Source organism: Homarus americanus, unplaced genomic scaffold (assembly GCF_018991925.1).
Source record: "Homarus americanus isolate GMGI-L3 unplaced genomic scaffold, GMGI_Hamer_2.0 scaffold367, whole genome shotgun sequence".
Taxonomy (NCBI): Eukaryota; Metazoa; Arthropoda; class Malacostraca; order Decapoda; family Nephropidae; genus Homarus; species Homarus americanus.
Window position 1 is genome coordinate 12,037,344 of NW_024743709.1, and position 16,753 is coordinate 12,054,096.

A 16,753-nucleotide genomic window follows, 5' to 3' on the forward strand; every position below is an offset into this window, starting at 1 on the left:
AAATCAAGCTCATCCTTGACAAAGACCCAGTCAAGTCGGTATGAAGTGTCTAATAACCTTCTGTCGAAAATTATGGAGCCGTATGTCCAGATGTATCACGACAACATCAATGCTAGTCATCAGCGTAGTACTGTATTGGACTTTTAGCCGCAACCCACCACAACCACAGCCAGCCCAAGTCAGTGATAGTGACAGTGAGGATATGGGTTTGAGGGGTTTTGTCAGGAGGCCCTGCAAACCTCTGTGAATAGTGATAGTGATTCACCGGAGGGCCAGTAATCTGCCCTCTGCCTCGGAACCAGCTGCCATCCACGTGTGCCGACCCATCTCTTCTACTAACGTAAGTGTTAAACACCTTTTACTTGTACAGTAGTGTAGATTTTTATTTAGATATTATGTGTGTGTCAATACCATCATAAAATTATGATGTTATTTTTACTACAAGGTATGTATTGTGTCGGAAAAAATGGAGTTTTGGAGTCGGCCCAGTCTCTATTTCAATTAATCCCATATGATCGACAGGTTGGCCACCCCTGCTATAGTCTTGATAATTCACAAAATACATATTTGCTTACTCATGGCAAGAATTTCCACCATGCCACCACCACAAAACTCAAAAGAGCTTTGCTGCTCCTGCTCCTATCATCGGATCAACGGGGTAGTCACCGGAACTTGCCGGTAATTTCCTAATAAATACCTGTATTATATATCTAACTAATATTACGAGTTGAAAAATAACCATAACATAACATATAGCTCACTGGTGGGAATGGTTGGAAATTTTCATACTCAGTCCAGGAATTACTTGACTCATTTTAATTCATTTATTCCAGATCAATTTGGTTTTAAAATTGCGGATACCAGGAAGCCGGATAAACGGTCCCATACCTGTACTTTTCAAAGCAAACAGAACAGCATCTCTACCTCAAAAACATACACAGCCTACTAGATAATCAGATAAAATTCATTTGCTGACTGCAACTGTAGAAATACAGTTTGCACCAACGACTGCAACTGCAGAAATGCAAATCAACGGCAAGTATATGAGGGGTTTAAAATGAATCCCTCCAGAAGCTGATACCATGATATAATATTTTTTTAAGTAGAAAAAAAATAACTGTTCTTACTAATATTCTAAAATTATATTTTATAAAAGATGTACTTGCCAATCAAATTTTGACTAATGGTTTCTGCAACAACCATTTGGGGCTGCAACTGTTGGTTACACTGGACTTAAGTTTATCTGGTCCCCACCCCTTGACAAAGCGGGCTTGGCTATATGGTATACTGGTGGGGTAATTTCAAAAGTGATTTGTCAAGTGAACTGTAGGCCATCAAATATATAAACTAATGAATTGGGGTAAGACTCACTTAAACTAAGGTATATTACACTTTAATAAGACTTACAACTTGTGGCGTACTTTTCCAGACCAGAAGGCACCAACAGCAATGGAGAAGACAGCCATAATCCAAATAATAAGAAGACTGACAGGCATCACACTGTCCTCTGGGGAGTACAGGCCAACTGTCACATTGTCCCCTGCATCCTGAAAAGCCAATGTGGTAAATACAATATACACACACACATATCACTTCCTGTTTCTTCTATTTAATGTTTATCAATGGCTCATATACATTGAAGCAGAATAAACTAGCAATTTCCTTTAAAATATGCTCTGAGTGTTTTGCCCCTTACGCATCAGTCATTCACATACTATACATCACTGTTTCCTGGCTATCCAATCCCCTTGTAATATGATAACGTTTCTGTGTAAATAATACTGTTACTGTATGTTCAAGTTCTTCGTAATCCTTTTTCCATATACAGTGGTCCCTCGGTTAACGAACTCAATTCGTTCCAGAGGGTCGTTCGTTAACCGAAACCATTGTTTCAATGAGATATTGGGTAATTGGTTCCAGCTCACAGAAAAGTATACACAAAGTAAAGTAAACGCATAAATTCAGAAACACTCCTAAAATTCGCCTAAATAAAAAAAAAATTATATTTCTCATATCTGGCGGTGCCTCGCCAGAACCGAACTTTCACTTAACACGGTTCTTCTACCCATATCACGCGCCGCCAGAGTGTCGGCTTTCGAGCGCTATTTTAGGTCGCCCACCCGCCACCGCTCCCTCCTGCCTCGCCTGCGCCTCTCCCTCCCTCCTCCCTCCCTCCCCTCCCGCCTCCGCCTCCCTCCGCCTGGGCAAGCCGCGCTGTAAGGTTGCTCAGTGTGTCTTTGTTGCGTTATCACTGACGTCATATGACATATCGGACTGTGATTGGCCATGCATCCCTACCCCCCTCTGCTGCTCGCTGTAATTGGTTTAAAGTAATATGACGTGTCCACCCGGGGAGGGAGAGAGGGAGGAAAGAGGACTCTTCCGCGCTACTTTCATCCCTCCAGGTCACCCCGTGTATACGTGCATCCATTGTTCTGTGAAATGGCTTCCGCCGGACCACCACCGCCACCAGAGAGAAACCTTTCCTTACCTGGACCCAGCCGCCCTAAGCCCAAGAAGACACGCCGTGCCCTAATCTACGAAGTGAAATACCAGATCATTCAAGATTTGGAGAAAGGAACACGTCAAGCTGATCCCGCGCGCCAGCATGGCGTCAACGAATCTACGATTCGTACTATTAAGAAGGATGCAGCCAGGATTAAAGAACACATGAAAATCACAAAGTCTGCAGGTGCTTCAATGATCAAGTATTGCCAGAACAAGGTGCTGGTAAAGGTGAAAAATTTGCTGGTGAGTTACTTGATTCGTCAGGCAAGACGGAAGATGGCTGTCGACGCGCTCAGTGCAGGAGTACGCACGTGAACTTTACGCAGCAGTGTCACGTACGCTGGGAATTGCAGAGCCCAAACCCTTCAATGCTTCCTCTGGTTGGCTGCATAGGTTTAAGAAGAGGAACAAGATCACCAACATCAACATTGGTGGTGAGGAAGCGAGTGCTGACCGTGTGGCGGCTAGAGATTTTCCTCCGTTCTTACGTGAGGCTATGGAGGAAGGACAGTACACTGACGACCAGGTGTTTAACATGGACGAATCTGGTCTTTTCTGGAAAAAGCTGCCTACCAAGACCTTCGTTGTCCGGTCTGCCAGCAATGTAAGGGGTCGGAAGTTGCAGAAGGAACGCATCACCGTCCTCTTTACCACCAATGCCTCTGGTACCTGTAAACCAAAGTTATCGGTGATTCACACAGCCCGCAAGCTGCACGCCTACAAGAATATGGACATGAACAAGCTTAATGTCCACTGGCTAACCGCACGTAAGGCGTGGATGTTCTCTTCTCTGTCCCTCTTCTGGTTTGACGACTGTTTTGTTCCCGATGTGAAGAAATTCTGCGAGCAACAGAATGTTCCATTCAACATTTTGTTGCTCCTTGACAACACACCTGGACACTCGCCCCTACTTATGGATCGTCACCCCAACGTAAAAGTGGTCTTCCTTCCTCCCAACACTACGTCATTAATCCAGCCCATGGACCAGGAGTTGATCTCCAATGTGAAAGCTGCATACTCTGCAAAGAAGTTCAAGCTCCTGAACAAGTCTACCAACACCAAGGATGAGTTGCGTAAGCTGGGTGACACTGACAGTGAGAGTAAAAGCGACGAGGACAAGGAACAAGAGGTGGCGACTCAAGAAGTTCTCGTCAAACAGTTTTGGAAGAAGTTTAACGTCAAACAAACTGTAGACTTCTTGGTGGAGGCATGGGGTCAGCTGTCTATTGCTACGATTCGTCACGCATGGAGACATGTGTTGCATGGCATACCAGCTGAGAGGAGGAGTCAACCTGTGACTGGTGAGGTTCAGACTGTTGCAGTAGCAGTGGACCTTGCCAGAGAAGCTGCGCACAATATTACAGCTGAAGGCTTCTCCGAGACCACCAACGAAGACATCCTGGATGTGATCAGAGATCCTGAAGTGACTGCTGACGAGATGATGGAAGAAGATCACGTCAGTGAAGAGGAAGAAAGTGCGTCATTCTCCGAAGAACACAAGTTAAGTCATAGTGATATTAAGGGTGCCATGGAGTGTGCAGAGAAAATGAAGTCCTTCCTTTCCCGCGACAATGACGATGACCGCTATGAAGTCTTCCATACCCGGCTGGTGCAGGCCATGGAGCCGTACATCACGGTGTATCAAGACAACATCAACACTAGCCGTCAAAAAAGCATTACCGAGTTCTTCGCCCGAAACCCGCCACAGCCAGCCAGTGATAGTGACAGTGAAAGTGACTTTGAGGGATTTGTCAGGGAAGCCCTGACAACTGTAACTGATAGTGATGGTGATGCACCTAGTAATGGTGATTCACCTGAGGGCCAGTAATCTGCCCCCTGCCTCGGAACCAGCCTCCATCCCCATATGCCGACCCATCTCTTCTACTAACGTAAGTGTTACACCTAACTTTTAGTTTTCCTAACCTAACCTTTATTTTTCCTAACTTAACCTTTATATTTCCTAACCTAACCTCTTCTATATTACTTGTTTGTTCATACCATCATAAAGTTAAGATAAAATTTTTACTACAACATAGTTGTGTGTCGTCAAAAAGTGGAGTTTGGGGGTCAGCCGGTCTCTATTTCAATGAATTCCATATGTTATGTTGTTCACTTTACGCATTTCTCACTTTCCGCGGTACCCTGTGGGTTGAATTAACCGCGTAAAGTGAGGGTTGACTGTATTGTATTTCGTACTAATCTATAATATTGTTTTAGGGATATTAAGATTGATATGATCGATCATTTGCTTGGTGTTAGTATATCTTATAAGTATAATAAAAGAAATTCCACTAATACGTGGAAAATTTGTGGGTCAGCGTTCCAGACCCGGAAATGAAAATATGCTAAAATGTGCTATTTTCACACTTATTTATGAAGTTCATAAGCTGAAATAGCAATACTTGCTGGTACGACGGTGCTAGCTCAGACATGCACCGATCTCCAAGAAAATTTACAGGGGTGTTTCCTAGATAAATACACATTAAAACTTTGAACAGCATTGTAGGACCATTTTTTTTATTTTTGGAGGACAATGGTCACACCCTACTGTACAGTACTGTACAGTTTTTGTTTTTTTTTATTTTTCTTTTCAGTAAAACCTCGATAAATAGGACTTCAATATATTGGAATTCACTTTTCTCGGACTCTCCAAGGTGCTTCGGACTACCCTTCTATATATCGGAAAAAAATTTAAAAGTCCAGAAAATGCATATCAGTAAGGATGGTTTGCATGTTCGTACGTGCATGGGTGTCACACGGACATGGCACATGCCTCAGTCTGAGTCCCACTTCTATACATATCGCCAGTGTGTCTCCTCACTGCCTACACTCATTTACGTGAACTTTTGGTGATTTACTACAAACTTTTTGTGTTGTGATGGCTTCTCCTACCCCATCAATGTCTCTTGTCTCTACACCTTTTAAGAAGAAGAAGAACCTGTCCTTGCAGGTGAAGCTGGAGATGTTGGAAGAGTATGAGCGAGGAGTCAACAGCAGGACCCTCTTTGAAAAGTATGGGATCAAGAAGTCAACCTTCTATGATATTGTTTATGCCAAGTATAAACTCAGGGCCATGGCAAAGAAGATTGACACAGGTGGGTCCAAGGCAAAGGTGTTTCATAAAAGAAAGCAGCTGTTTGTGGGTCTAGATGATGCAGTGTACACATGGTACACACGGCAATGCACTGAGGGTGTACCAGCGCTGGGTATCGACATTCAATGTGCCACAAAACGTCTTGCTAGAAACCTTGGCCATCAGAATTTTAAGGCCAGCTCTGGATAGTTGTTCAGAATTAGGAACAGGCCTAGTATTGTGAACAAGGTCATCACCAGTGAGCTCAGTGCTGATTGTGATGCTGTGGACCCCTTTGTGAATAAGCTTGATAAAATTATCTCAGGCAAAAAACTCTACCTGTTTCAAATTTATAATGCTGATGAAACAGGGTGCTTTTGGCACAGCTTGCCAAGGAATACCTAGGCCTCTATACAGGGCCGTCCCTAGGAGGGTGCGGGGCCCGAGGCAACTCAGCCAATGCGGGGCCCCAGAAAATATATATATGGAGTCAGATTATGCGGTCAGAGGAACCGACCCCCACCAACCCCCATGGGACTGTCGCTATGGATGGTAAGGTCACGGTTGCGATGGTGGCGTAAGCCGTCAGGTCAGATTAACCAGTCAACAGGTAATGTGTCCAAAGTCACTGGGTCTAGTGCTGGCGGGGCCGTTCGACCCCACTAAAGGACGGGCCTGCCTCTATAACCATCCAGAGCACCCCTGGACACAAGCAGATGAAGGACCGCTTCTCCATTCTCGTGTGTGTGTGAATGCAGATGGGTCACACTGCCTGATTCCTGACCACGGGTCACACTGCCCCTGAAAAACATTATGGAGGCATTGCCAGTTGTCTACTACAACAATAAATCAGCTTGGTTCACACAAGAAATATTCCAGGAGTGGTTTCAGAAGGTGTTTTGTCCAGCAGTGAGGAGGTATCAATAATACTAAAGTATCTAGCCCAAGGATGCTTAGGCTGTGCTACTGTTGGATAATGCACCAGCACACCCTGCCAATGATGTGCTCATCAGCAAAGGCATTAACGTCAGAGCCTTCTTCCTCCCTCCCAACACAACGTCGTTAATTCAACCTATGGACCAGGACATCATAGTCATGCAAGAGGCTCTGCCGCAAAAAGTACCTCCGTCAGTGCCTGGTTGTGGTGAAGGAAGACATGGAGGAGGAGAGTTATGTTGACACAAGAGGAAAGAAGACTTTGGAAAACCTCAAGACATACAACATAAATGACAACATATTCAACTGGGCAGAAGCTTGGAAGGAGGTACCTCTGTCAACTTTGAAAAACGGCTGGACAAAGGTGCTCAAGGTTCTAAGGTGTGCTGACGATTTTGAGGAGTTTGAGCCAGCTGATTTAAACAAGCTTCTCCAGGCTGCTGATCAGGGTAACCTGCCTGATGAAGAGGTGGAAGAATGGCTGCAGGAGGATGCTGACCTCCCTGGCTACCACCACCTGACGGAGGAAGAGATAGTGTAAGATGTCTCGCTTCCCACAGTGCAGGAGGAGGAAGAAGAAGAGGAGGAGGAGGAGGAAAGCATTCCCCAGGAGTCATTGGCTTCAGTTATCGAAGCAGTCGGCAAAATTCTCCTCTTCTTTGATCAGAAGGCTGGCACACAATTTGCGGGGTACTACACGACGCTTCGTCAGCTGAAGCACGAGCTACAGGTGGCCGTCCTACAGAAAAAGAAGCAGTCAAAGATCAACGATTTTTTCAAGCCAGCAGTTCCAGCGCAGCACTCCTCAGTTACTCCTCCTGCACACACTCCAACTCCTCGTACCTCTGAGAGTGAAGTAGAGAGTGAAGTGTCCCTGTTCTCTGTTGCTTCAACATCCTCACTTCATATTGTGACCCTTGAGTTACCTGACATCATATTCTTGGAGGATGATGAATAGTGGTGAAGAAAGACATTGTACAATACAGTACAGTAATATTAAGCTTGTACAGTTAACATTGTACAATACAGTACTGTACAGTAATATTAAGCTTGTACAGTTAACATTGCACAATACAACAACAAGTTGAAACTATCGTGGACCGTTTAAATAAATCTGATGTAGAGGCTACCTGCAAAATATTTAGAACTGCATATTATAAAGCCAAAAATGATAAACCATATACAGTACTGACTATTTTGATTTGTTGCAATTGCAAGAATTAAATGGCACAGACATTCCACAAGGATTGCATTCACGATTTAGTGCTACAAATATAATTGACTGTGTTACACAAGAAATGAGATCAAGAGACCGCAAACACATCCTTGAAACAAAAGAAAAAATAGCCATTCTAATAGAGGAGTCCACCACTCTTAGTAGCAAAGCTACTTTGTTAGTATATTTGAAATGTGAAACAAACAAGTCAAATGATCCACATTTTATTTTCCTGGATTTGCTAAAATTACCTGATACAACAACAAAAACAATAAGCGAACACTTACTTACTTACTTGTCTTGTGGATCACGGGTTTGATCATGATTATCTTCAGGACAATCTTATTGCTTTTACCAGTGATGGTGCCAGTGTAATGTTGGGGAAAAACTCTGGTGTTGCTTAACGACTGTTGCAGAAGTACCCTAATATTATAGTATGGCATTGCTTAAATCATTGCTTGGAATTGTCAGTAGCAGATACAATTTCTGAAGTACATGGTGTTAATAATTTTCGTTCATTTATGGATAAACTGTACTCTTTATACAGCCAATCTCCTAAGAACCAAAGAGAAATTCAACAGTGTGTAGCGAAGCTTGATGAACAGATGAAAAAAATTGGAAGTGTGTTAGGAACTAGATGGGTTTCAAGCTCCTTCAGCAGTTTGGAATGACTATGCATCTCTGTGTTATCATTTTGAGCATGTTGTCAGTGTCACTGATAAAAATCGATCAAAAGTTGACCAGTGTACCTTCAGGGGGCTTCATAAACGCATTTCATCAAAACAGTTTCTCCTTGATCTGGCACTTATACATGATTTATTATTTGAATTATCTCTTCTTTCTGAGTCCTTACAGAAAAGGGATATTACTATCGTTTATGCAGACAAGTTAATTCGTCGCAGCATACGATTTTTAGAAGCAATGAAGGAATGCAACGGTAAAAAAGTCTTAGAAGCAGAAAATGCCATTAAGGAAATGAAGTTTGCATCAGTGACACTGACATAACAACAAGATTGTTTCAATCAATCATGATCAGTTTTTAACCAGTATCATAAACTATATTTAACAACAGTTATTCGCATCAACTTCTTCTCATGAATCAACAAAGTCATGACCAGCAACTTCTGACTCCATTCCAAACATAATTTCTGAGCTGGGTATCTTAGAAGTCGATAATAGGCCAGCTGATATATATCCAGGATTTGGAGAAAATGAAATAGAGTCCCTTTGTAAATGTTTTAGATTGCCATTTTCAAAAACAATCACAGCATACAGAGACTTTCTAGACAAAGGTGGGCGACATAATCCGCCAGACCTGAAGCCTTTAATCGGATGTTCAAAGGCAATCCCATGCAGCTCTTCTGAATGCGAACGAGGCTTTAGCAGCATGAACCTTATCGTGACGGAAATGAGGTCTAGACTATTAATCAACCATGTGAGCAATCTCATATTTATTAAACTTCACGGTCCTCCGATTCCAACCTGGAAACCAGACGACTACGTACACAAATGGCTTAGGTGTCATCGTTCAGCAACTGATACACAAACAAGAATAGCCAAGTCTAAGTATCTTACTATGGACCCAGTTTGGAAATTCTGTTAACAATTTCTCCAAGACTGCAAAAGTTCAAAGTGAGCCTGAATAGAATATTTTTTTAATTGTATTTAATAAATTGTATTGCTTTGAGAATGGAATCATGAGAAGCTACACATCACCATTATCAAGCCTTGCGTTAGCAGGGTTTGGTATCGAAACTGGGGGTTAAAATGCCGCCCGCGTGTATAGTACAGTAGGATATAGGGAACCGGAAAGTTCAACTTATCTGTCTGTCGTCGTCTGTCTGTCACGAAACTCCTCCGACACAATGGGACCACTTGTAACCAAAATTGGAACATAGATTTATTAGACCTATGTGAGGGTCAGTTAAGCAATGATATAAATGATATTGTCCCCAATGTTAATGCCCACCACCCACCAACCCCTCTTTTGACCCCCCAAAATCAGTCAGGACCCCCAGTTGTATGGGCTCACTGCACTTGCCAGCGCCCCCACCATCTGAGTAACACTTTCAAAATGCGTTCCCTCACTTCTTTTTTTAGCACTACACCACTGGTGTGCTGTGTAAGTGTCTTGGCACATCACCTCACCACATGACTCCTGAACAAACTCTTCATCAACTTCTTCAAATCCTACAATGTGCTTGGCAAGCTAAAAAACAACACAAAAAAATATCCACTCACTCACATGTAAGCTGTTTACACTACTGTAGTTTAGTCTGTAACCAGTATAGCAACCAGAGTATTATACACTATGGATGAATAAGTTTTCATTATGCATCTTACATTGACCCACAGGTGTCAAAGATGTTTTCATGTTTTCATGTATAGTAAGCATTTAGTAAGCAATATTTAGCCTGCTCAAGCGCAGCTGTTTTAGTCACGTACACGGTCTGGCAACAGTGTGTCGACCAGAGATGTCTCAGTATGACGATATCACCTTTGAAGCTCATTACTTATTTAATTAATGACCCTTACTTGATAACTAGGTATATTGTTTATCACTAGTACACTTTCAAGTATTTGATGTAAATTATTAGTCAAATTAGTTAGATATTTTCAACATTAATTAAGGATGATTCACGGCTCTAACGAGATCATTTTCCAGACAGCTATTTCAGGAACGCTGCTGACACAGATTCAGGTGTTCATGCCAAGGAATTGACTCATACCAACCCTTCCTGCTGGTAGAAGCCTCTAGAAGCTTGAACCCAAGCACCATCCTTCGTGACATCATTGTCAGTTAGCCCCAGGGTGGGTTCGCCCTGTAAGAGCTAGGAGTCTTTAGCTCAGGGGTGTCAAACATGCGGCCCGACACACTCTTGCATGCGGCCCGCAGCCCATTTGCTGCTCCAGTCGTACCTTGAGGAGCTAAAACTAAATAGTGAGTGTATCCCTCAGCTGAATAAAATAGTCTGTTGTTTCCTAGAACAAAATACTCAATCAACATCACCAATGAAAGAACAATAAGACTGGAGATAAATTTAATGGTTAATTGTGGTCGTAAGCGTGCCACTGTACAAGTTTTAACGGTTAATTGTGGTTGTAAGCGTGCCACTGTACGAGTCAAGAATTTGCAAACATAAGCCTCTCAAGAAATACAGTTGCAGAAAGAATTGGTGAATTATCAGAGAGTATTAACAGTCAACTCAAAGACAAAGTTAAGTCCTTTACTGCATTTTCAGTTGCAATTGATGAAAGTACCGATGTAAGTGATGTAGCACAACTTGTAGTTTTTATACGTGGTGTGGATGAAAATATGCAGTAAAAGAAGAATTTGTGAAACTGGTACCAATGAAAGGAACAACAACAGGTGATGACATCTTTGTGGATTTGGTGGGGGCACTGGATAAATTAGGTGTTGACTGGGCACAAACTGTGAGTCTGGCTACAGATGGAGCACCGCAAATGGTGGGTAGAAAAGTTGGCGTGGCAGCAAAATTAAAGGGAAAACTAATAGCTGTGAACCCGAACCATCAAATTTATAATGTGCATTGTATTATACATAAAGAAGTGTTGTGTAGTAAAACATTAAAGATGGATAATGTCATATGCGTGCAAGGTCTGAATCACAGACTTTTCAACTGCTTAATGGAGAACACACACGGACTGCCATATCACACTGATGTTCGCTGGTTAAGTCGGGGAGTCGTACTGAAGCGATTTTATGAATTGCACAGTGAAATACAGATGTTTATGGAACAGAAAGGAAGGGATTTGCATGAACTGAAAGATAATGAATGGGTTCAAGATCTAACTTTCCTGGTGGATATTCCAGAACACTTAAATTACTTTAATACAAAGATGCAAGGATGCAATAAATTGGTGACAGAGTTTTATGACTGCATTCGTGCCTTTGAGATGAAACTTCAGCTTTTTCAACGGCAACTATCAGAGTAATCTTTCTCACTTTCCGACCTTGAAGTCCCTGCAAGGCACACCTGAGATTCATACTGATATCAACACAAAAAAGTACTGCATCAAGAATTTTAAATTAATGAAGGAGTTCCAAGAAAGATTTGCTGACTTTAAAAGACTTGAGAAGGATTTTTTTCATTTTTCAGGACCCATTCTCTGTTGGTGTTAATGAGCTACCAGAACATCTTCAGTTAGAATTAATTGAGCTCCAGTGTGATTCTGTGTTGAGGAACAAGTTTTCGAGTGATGATGTTGGCACATTTTATCAATATTTTGGACCATATTATCCCAGGATTAAATGTTTTGCCTCAAAGATTATGTCAATGTTCAGAAGTACATATGTCTGTGAACAACTCTTTTCTGTGATGAACTTGAACAAGTCTCGGCTTCGGTCTCAACTTACTGATGCTCACCTTAATTCAATACTGAAGGTTGCTACAGCTCAGTCGTTAGTGCCAAACTTTGATGCACTGGTCCATACCAAGAGGTGCCAATTACCAGGAAGCAGCAGTAGCAAACAATAAGATTGATCAAGGTAAGTAAACACCTGATTTGTTTGTTTTAAGGGTTTCCCACAAGCGCAGACTAAATCCACCTTTCTTATTTTATCGTACTACTCACCTAAGAGGTGATTGCGAAGTGCTCATAATTATGTTACTTGGCCCGAATACTGTGTACTCATATTAACTCTGGCCCACCTTGGCAAATGAGTTTGACACCCCTGCTTTAGCTGGACACCACACATTACTGATGTACCACTCAGCAGTAGACTGAGAGACCTTTTCAGTCATAGCAGATCTAAATAGTATCTCTAACACTACTCTCAGCTCACAGCTCTCAGTCCCAGATCAAGTGGCCAGCCTCTCTGTAGATACAAGTGTAAATATATATATGTACAGTCAGCCAAAGATCCAGCAAACCCACCCTGAGATTCTTACTGGCAATTTTACCTGGCAATACTTGGTAAAGTAAGGCTGTATGTAAAGGTAATTGTGATTGGTGGATCTATTTTCGGCTGCATTAGTCAGGATAAATATTAAACAATCCAAAAGTAGAATTTTTTCAATAATAAACTATTCATTGTTATTCAAGATCATGAGAAGTTTCCAAATGTTCTTATAGTTGCTTAAATAATGAAGAAAATTTGATCTGAGAAGCGTGTGGCAGTCCTCATTGTAGTTTGAGTTGCCAATTCATTAATATAATTTCTACATTATTTAACCAAATATACAAATTTTTGTTAACTTCTCATGATCTTAAATAAGAATGAATAGTTTATTATTATGAAAATTCTACCTTTGAATTGTTTAATATTTATCCTGAAAGAAATGCAGCCGCAAATAGATCCACCAATCACAATCACCATTACATAAAGCCTTACTTTACCAAGTATTGCCAGGTAAAATTGCCAGTAAGAGACTCAGGGTGGGGTCGCTGGATCTTTGGCTGACTGTACATATAACGAATTGTATCAGTTCACCCATCTCAGAGAAGTGAACTAAGACAAATGGTTTTGTGAAAAATTTTCTGCAACTTTCCCAAATAAGTGTGAGTCTTCAGAAGAAGTAATAGGGAAGTAACCCCCCCCCCCCCACTCCATCTCTCTAGTCACCTACACCTTTCTGCTTTTTCACTCCATATTTTAAAATGTTATGTAATGTAATGTTGAAAGGATACAACTTTGTTCATTTATACTTATATTTATCACAATCTCCCTAAAAATACTTGAGGTTTCGTGTTTATTTATAACGTCTTCAGGTCATGAGACCCATTAATCCCCACCCAAGAAAGGGTGACCTGACATTCCATCAGAAGATCAGTAATATGAGACCACTAATCCCCCACCCTACCTCCACCTGACATGGAGTCAGGCCAGGTCAGGTCCCTCCCAAAAATACTTAACTTTCATCTTTATTCAAGATACTGTATTTTCAGAAAATTCTCTGATTTTCTACAGTACAGTACCTAGAAATTTTTTTCTCAAAGCCAGAATTTTCTTTTTAATTCCGGCATTGGGAATAACTTTCCGAGTAAATTTCAATTCCGGCTATCGGAGAGTTCCAGGTTTGAGGGATTCCAACTAACTGAGATAATACTGTATTCCCCTATGCATCCCCATCATTGCTGCCTCTAACAAAGTTATCTCCATACACATTTCTAAAGAACCTATAATGATCTCTCAGTCAGCTCTATCATTAAATAGTTTTCATTACATACTCCAGTTATATAGATTTATTTCAAAATTCGGTTTCATTGGGGTATATCAATATGGAGTACAGGGGTATTTGTACCAAGGAAATATAATACAGTAAATAGTGAATTTGCATAAATAATTAATCATAGCTGCATTTGTTCCACAATGATATCAACTTTATGTACTAATACTCACCATGATCTTGGTATAGCTGGAGTTTTGGACAAAGGCAAGAGTGAAGTTGTAGTTTGTGTCATTTTGTCTTGGTGCTTGTAGTTTCTCTCTCACAATTAAGGTGCCAGCACCTCCCAAGCTCTGTAACATTAAAAACCAAAACTTACAAAAACAACTTAATCTTTCTATCATCAAACAGGTTATTATTGCAATTAGGAATTTACCCTACATTTTTTTCATAAAGTCAATGGTAAAATTGGGTCCAATTCACATGTTCAAATTAATGTCAGAGTTCCTGGGGATGCATCACTAATGTAAGTGTTGAGCTTACTGCATTATACATGACTACAGCATTTTTTGGCTCGAATGGACAGTTTTCAGTTAGTGGTGATGTATGAATGCCATTAAATGGCATTTTGCAGTCTGAATTGACAGTTTGAAAACATGAACTGACAAATAGAGCAATATATGACATAGAAGACATATCCAGAAATTTGAGTTCGAGCATTTGCTCGGATACTCAACATTGTGAATGTTTGAACTCAAGTAGTGTATATGTCTCCTACATCATTTATTGCTATATTTGTCAGTTCATGTTTTACAACTATTGGCTTCCAGTCTTTGAACAGGAAAACAGCTGGAAGGGCATGTTACTGATGTTTATTTCACATGTAAAAGTGTATTGTGTACAGTATTATGTGTTTTCGTTTGGTTGTGTATGTTCACTCTAATTATTATGAATACTGTACAGGGTGGAGTGGGAGAACGTTTCTATGGATTAACCCTTAGGCCCTAGGTGACGTTACAGATCGTCCGCCTATTTTCCAGCCAATTTTTTTATTTTTTTGGAAAAGTTGATTTTTTCTCAATTTATCCCCGCGCTGGGGTGGAGGGGGGGGGAGCGTTTACTGCCAGCCGCACCCTAACTCGGGGCTTAAGGGTTAACTACAATAGCAACTTTCTAAAAGGTGTTATGTCAACCCTTTGCATATAGGTTTAAATTAAGAGAACCTTTTATTTGAACTGAGCATTATTTCCTTCCTTGCTCTCCCTCATGTTTTTATGGGAGCATATAATCACCGTGATTGACATATGTAATACTTCATGGAGACATGAAAATATGAGAGAAATTATAATAGACCATTCAAGCTAAGCCACTGGATGAAGATTTCACTCGTACAGTACATGGTGCTTATTAATCTACTGGGTTCTACAAACAATGAGCTTTTCTGAGATCAATCCCAACAGACTAAACTAACAGGGTAGAAACTGGCATACCAAGTATTAATGGGTCTTTCTAATATTGTGTTACCCTGAGTGAGAGCCCTCACACTTCTGGTGAAAGGTTTCTCTAATAAACAGATTATTCTAACACAATAGATTCATAATTAAATGTGCTTATCCACTGAGTTCCATACATGCTGAAGGGGTAAATCCTGAGACACACCTAACATGTTTGAAAGCTCTGCTATCCCAACCATCAATGAGTGCTTTTGCCAATGTGTTACCCAATTTAAAGTGAATGTACAAAATGTATAAAAACGATATATAATTATATAAATAGCAACAAAAATACAGTAAATATTATCATGACTACTGGGGTTAGTTATACAGACTTTTTCCTGTGAAAAACCCTAAATTTTTAGCAACTGTACTGTACTCATTTGTACTCGATGTACTACATTAAAGGACAAAAAAAAATATTTTGTTTTGCAAAATATGTAATGGCTATACTCAAATTATTCACTATCTTACAAGGATTCCAGCAATGTAAGTTATATTCTGCTAAGTTTAGTCTGTGACATTTTATAAGATAAAATTTTAAGCCTAAAACTAACTTCACCCTTTTTTGGGAATGCTTCTTAGGGAGGCTTCTTAGCCCAGAATCCCCAAATTTTTTGTCCGAATCTTCCGAAATTGTGATTTACCGGGTCTGGATCTTCGAAGGTTTAGTATACAAAATTTTACCATTTTCATTTCATAATTTTTGTATTACAATGTTTCCATTAAAGTGTTTATGCCCAATCCACCCCAAATACATGGGAATATTATGAAACCCAGATATAAAATGCAAAAATAACATGTGGTTTTATCTTTACCTCAACAGAAACCCCAATAGATTTCAATTGGTATAAATCACTCTTCCATAATTTACCACCAGATTTCATTGTAATAATGACAAACCACAACAACAACCATCTTCAAGAATTTCCCCTGTACCTGGACTCGGCTGGCTCTCTCCAAGTGAGAACAGTTGTTGTCTGAGGAGACAAAGATGTATCTATTTTCTATGTCAAGGGTTGCAGGTGGGGATTCTGTCTCATTACACACATCCCATTCCAATGCATCAGACACAGGAAAGTATTGCTGAAAGCAAAAATGAGGAATAGTAAGCATTTGTATATACCTGTACTGAAGCTAAAAAATATTAAAAGGAATTTTCAAGTTACTTTGCTATAGTTTTACTTGATAAGCTATGTTAATGTTCACACTAAAAATTTAATATTTTAATTACTGTAGCTACATCTAAATTATCAGTTCTCTCATATCTCAGTACAGCAAATTCCCCATAAATCAATTCCAACTCTCCAAGATTGCCAATTCACCAAAGACAAAACAAGACATGTATAATTAAAGAGAATCTGGATATCCAAAAATCTTGGCACACTAAACAAAA

General features: G+C 40.5%; 1 protein-coding gene across 1 annotated transcript in view; it reads right to left on the minus strand.

Moving 5' to 3' along the window:
- LOC121877475 (signal peptide peptidase-like 2B) overlaps nt 1-16,753 on the minus strand; it is a 170,722-nt gene that overhangs the window by 133,359 nt on the left and 20,610 nt on the right. Inside the window, exons 3-5 of the mRNA XM_042383240.1 lie at nt 16,297-16,443; nt 14,098-14,217; nt 1,408-1,547 (exon numbers count right to left, since the gene is read on the minus strand). Of these exons, the coding sequence (XP_042239174.1) occupies nt 1,408-1,547; nt 14,098-14,217; nt 16,297-16,443 (407 nt within the window). The remainder of the gene's footprint in view (nt 1-1,407; nt 1,548-14,097; nt 14,218-16,296; nt 16,444-16,753) is intronic.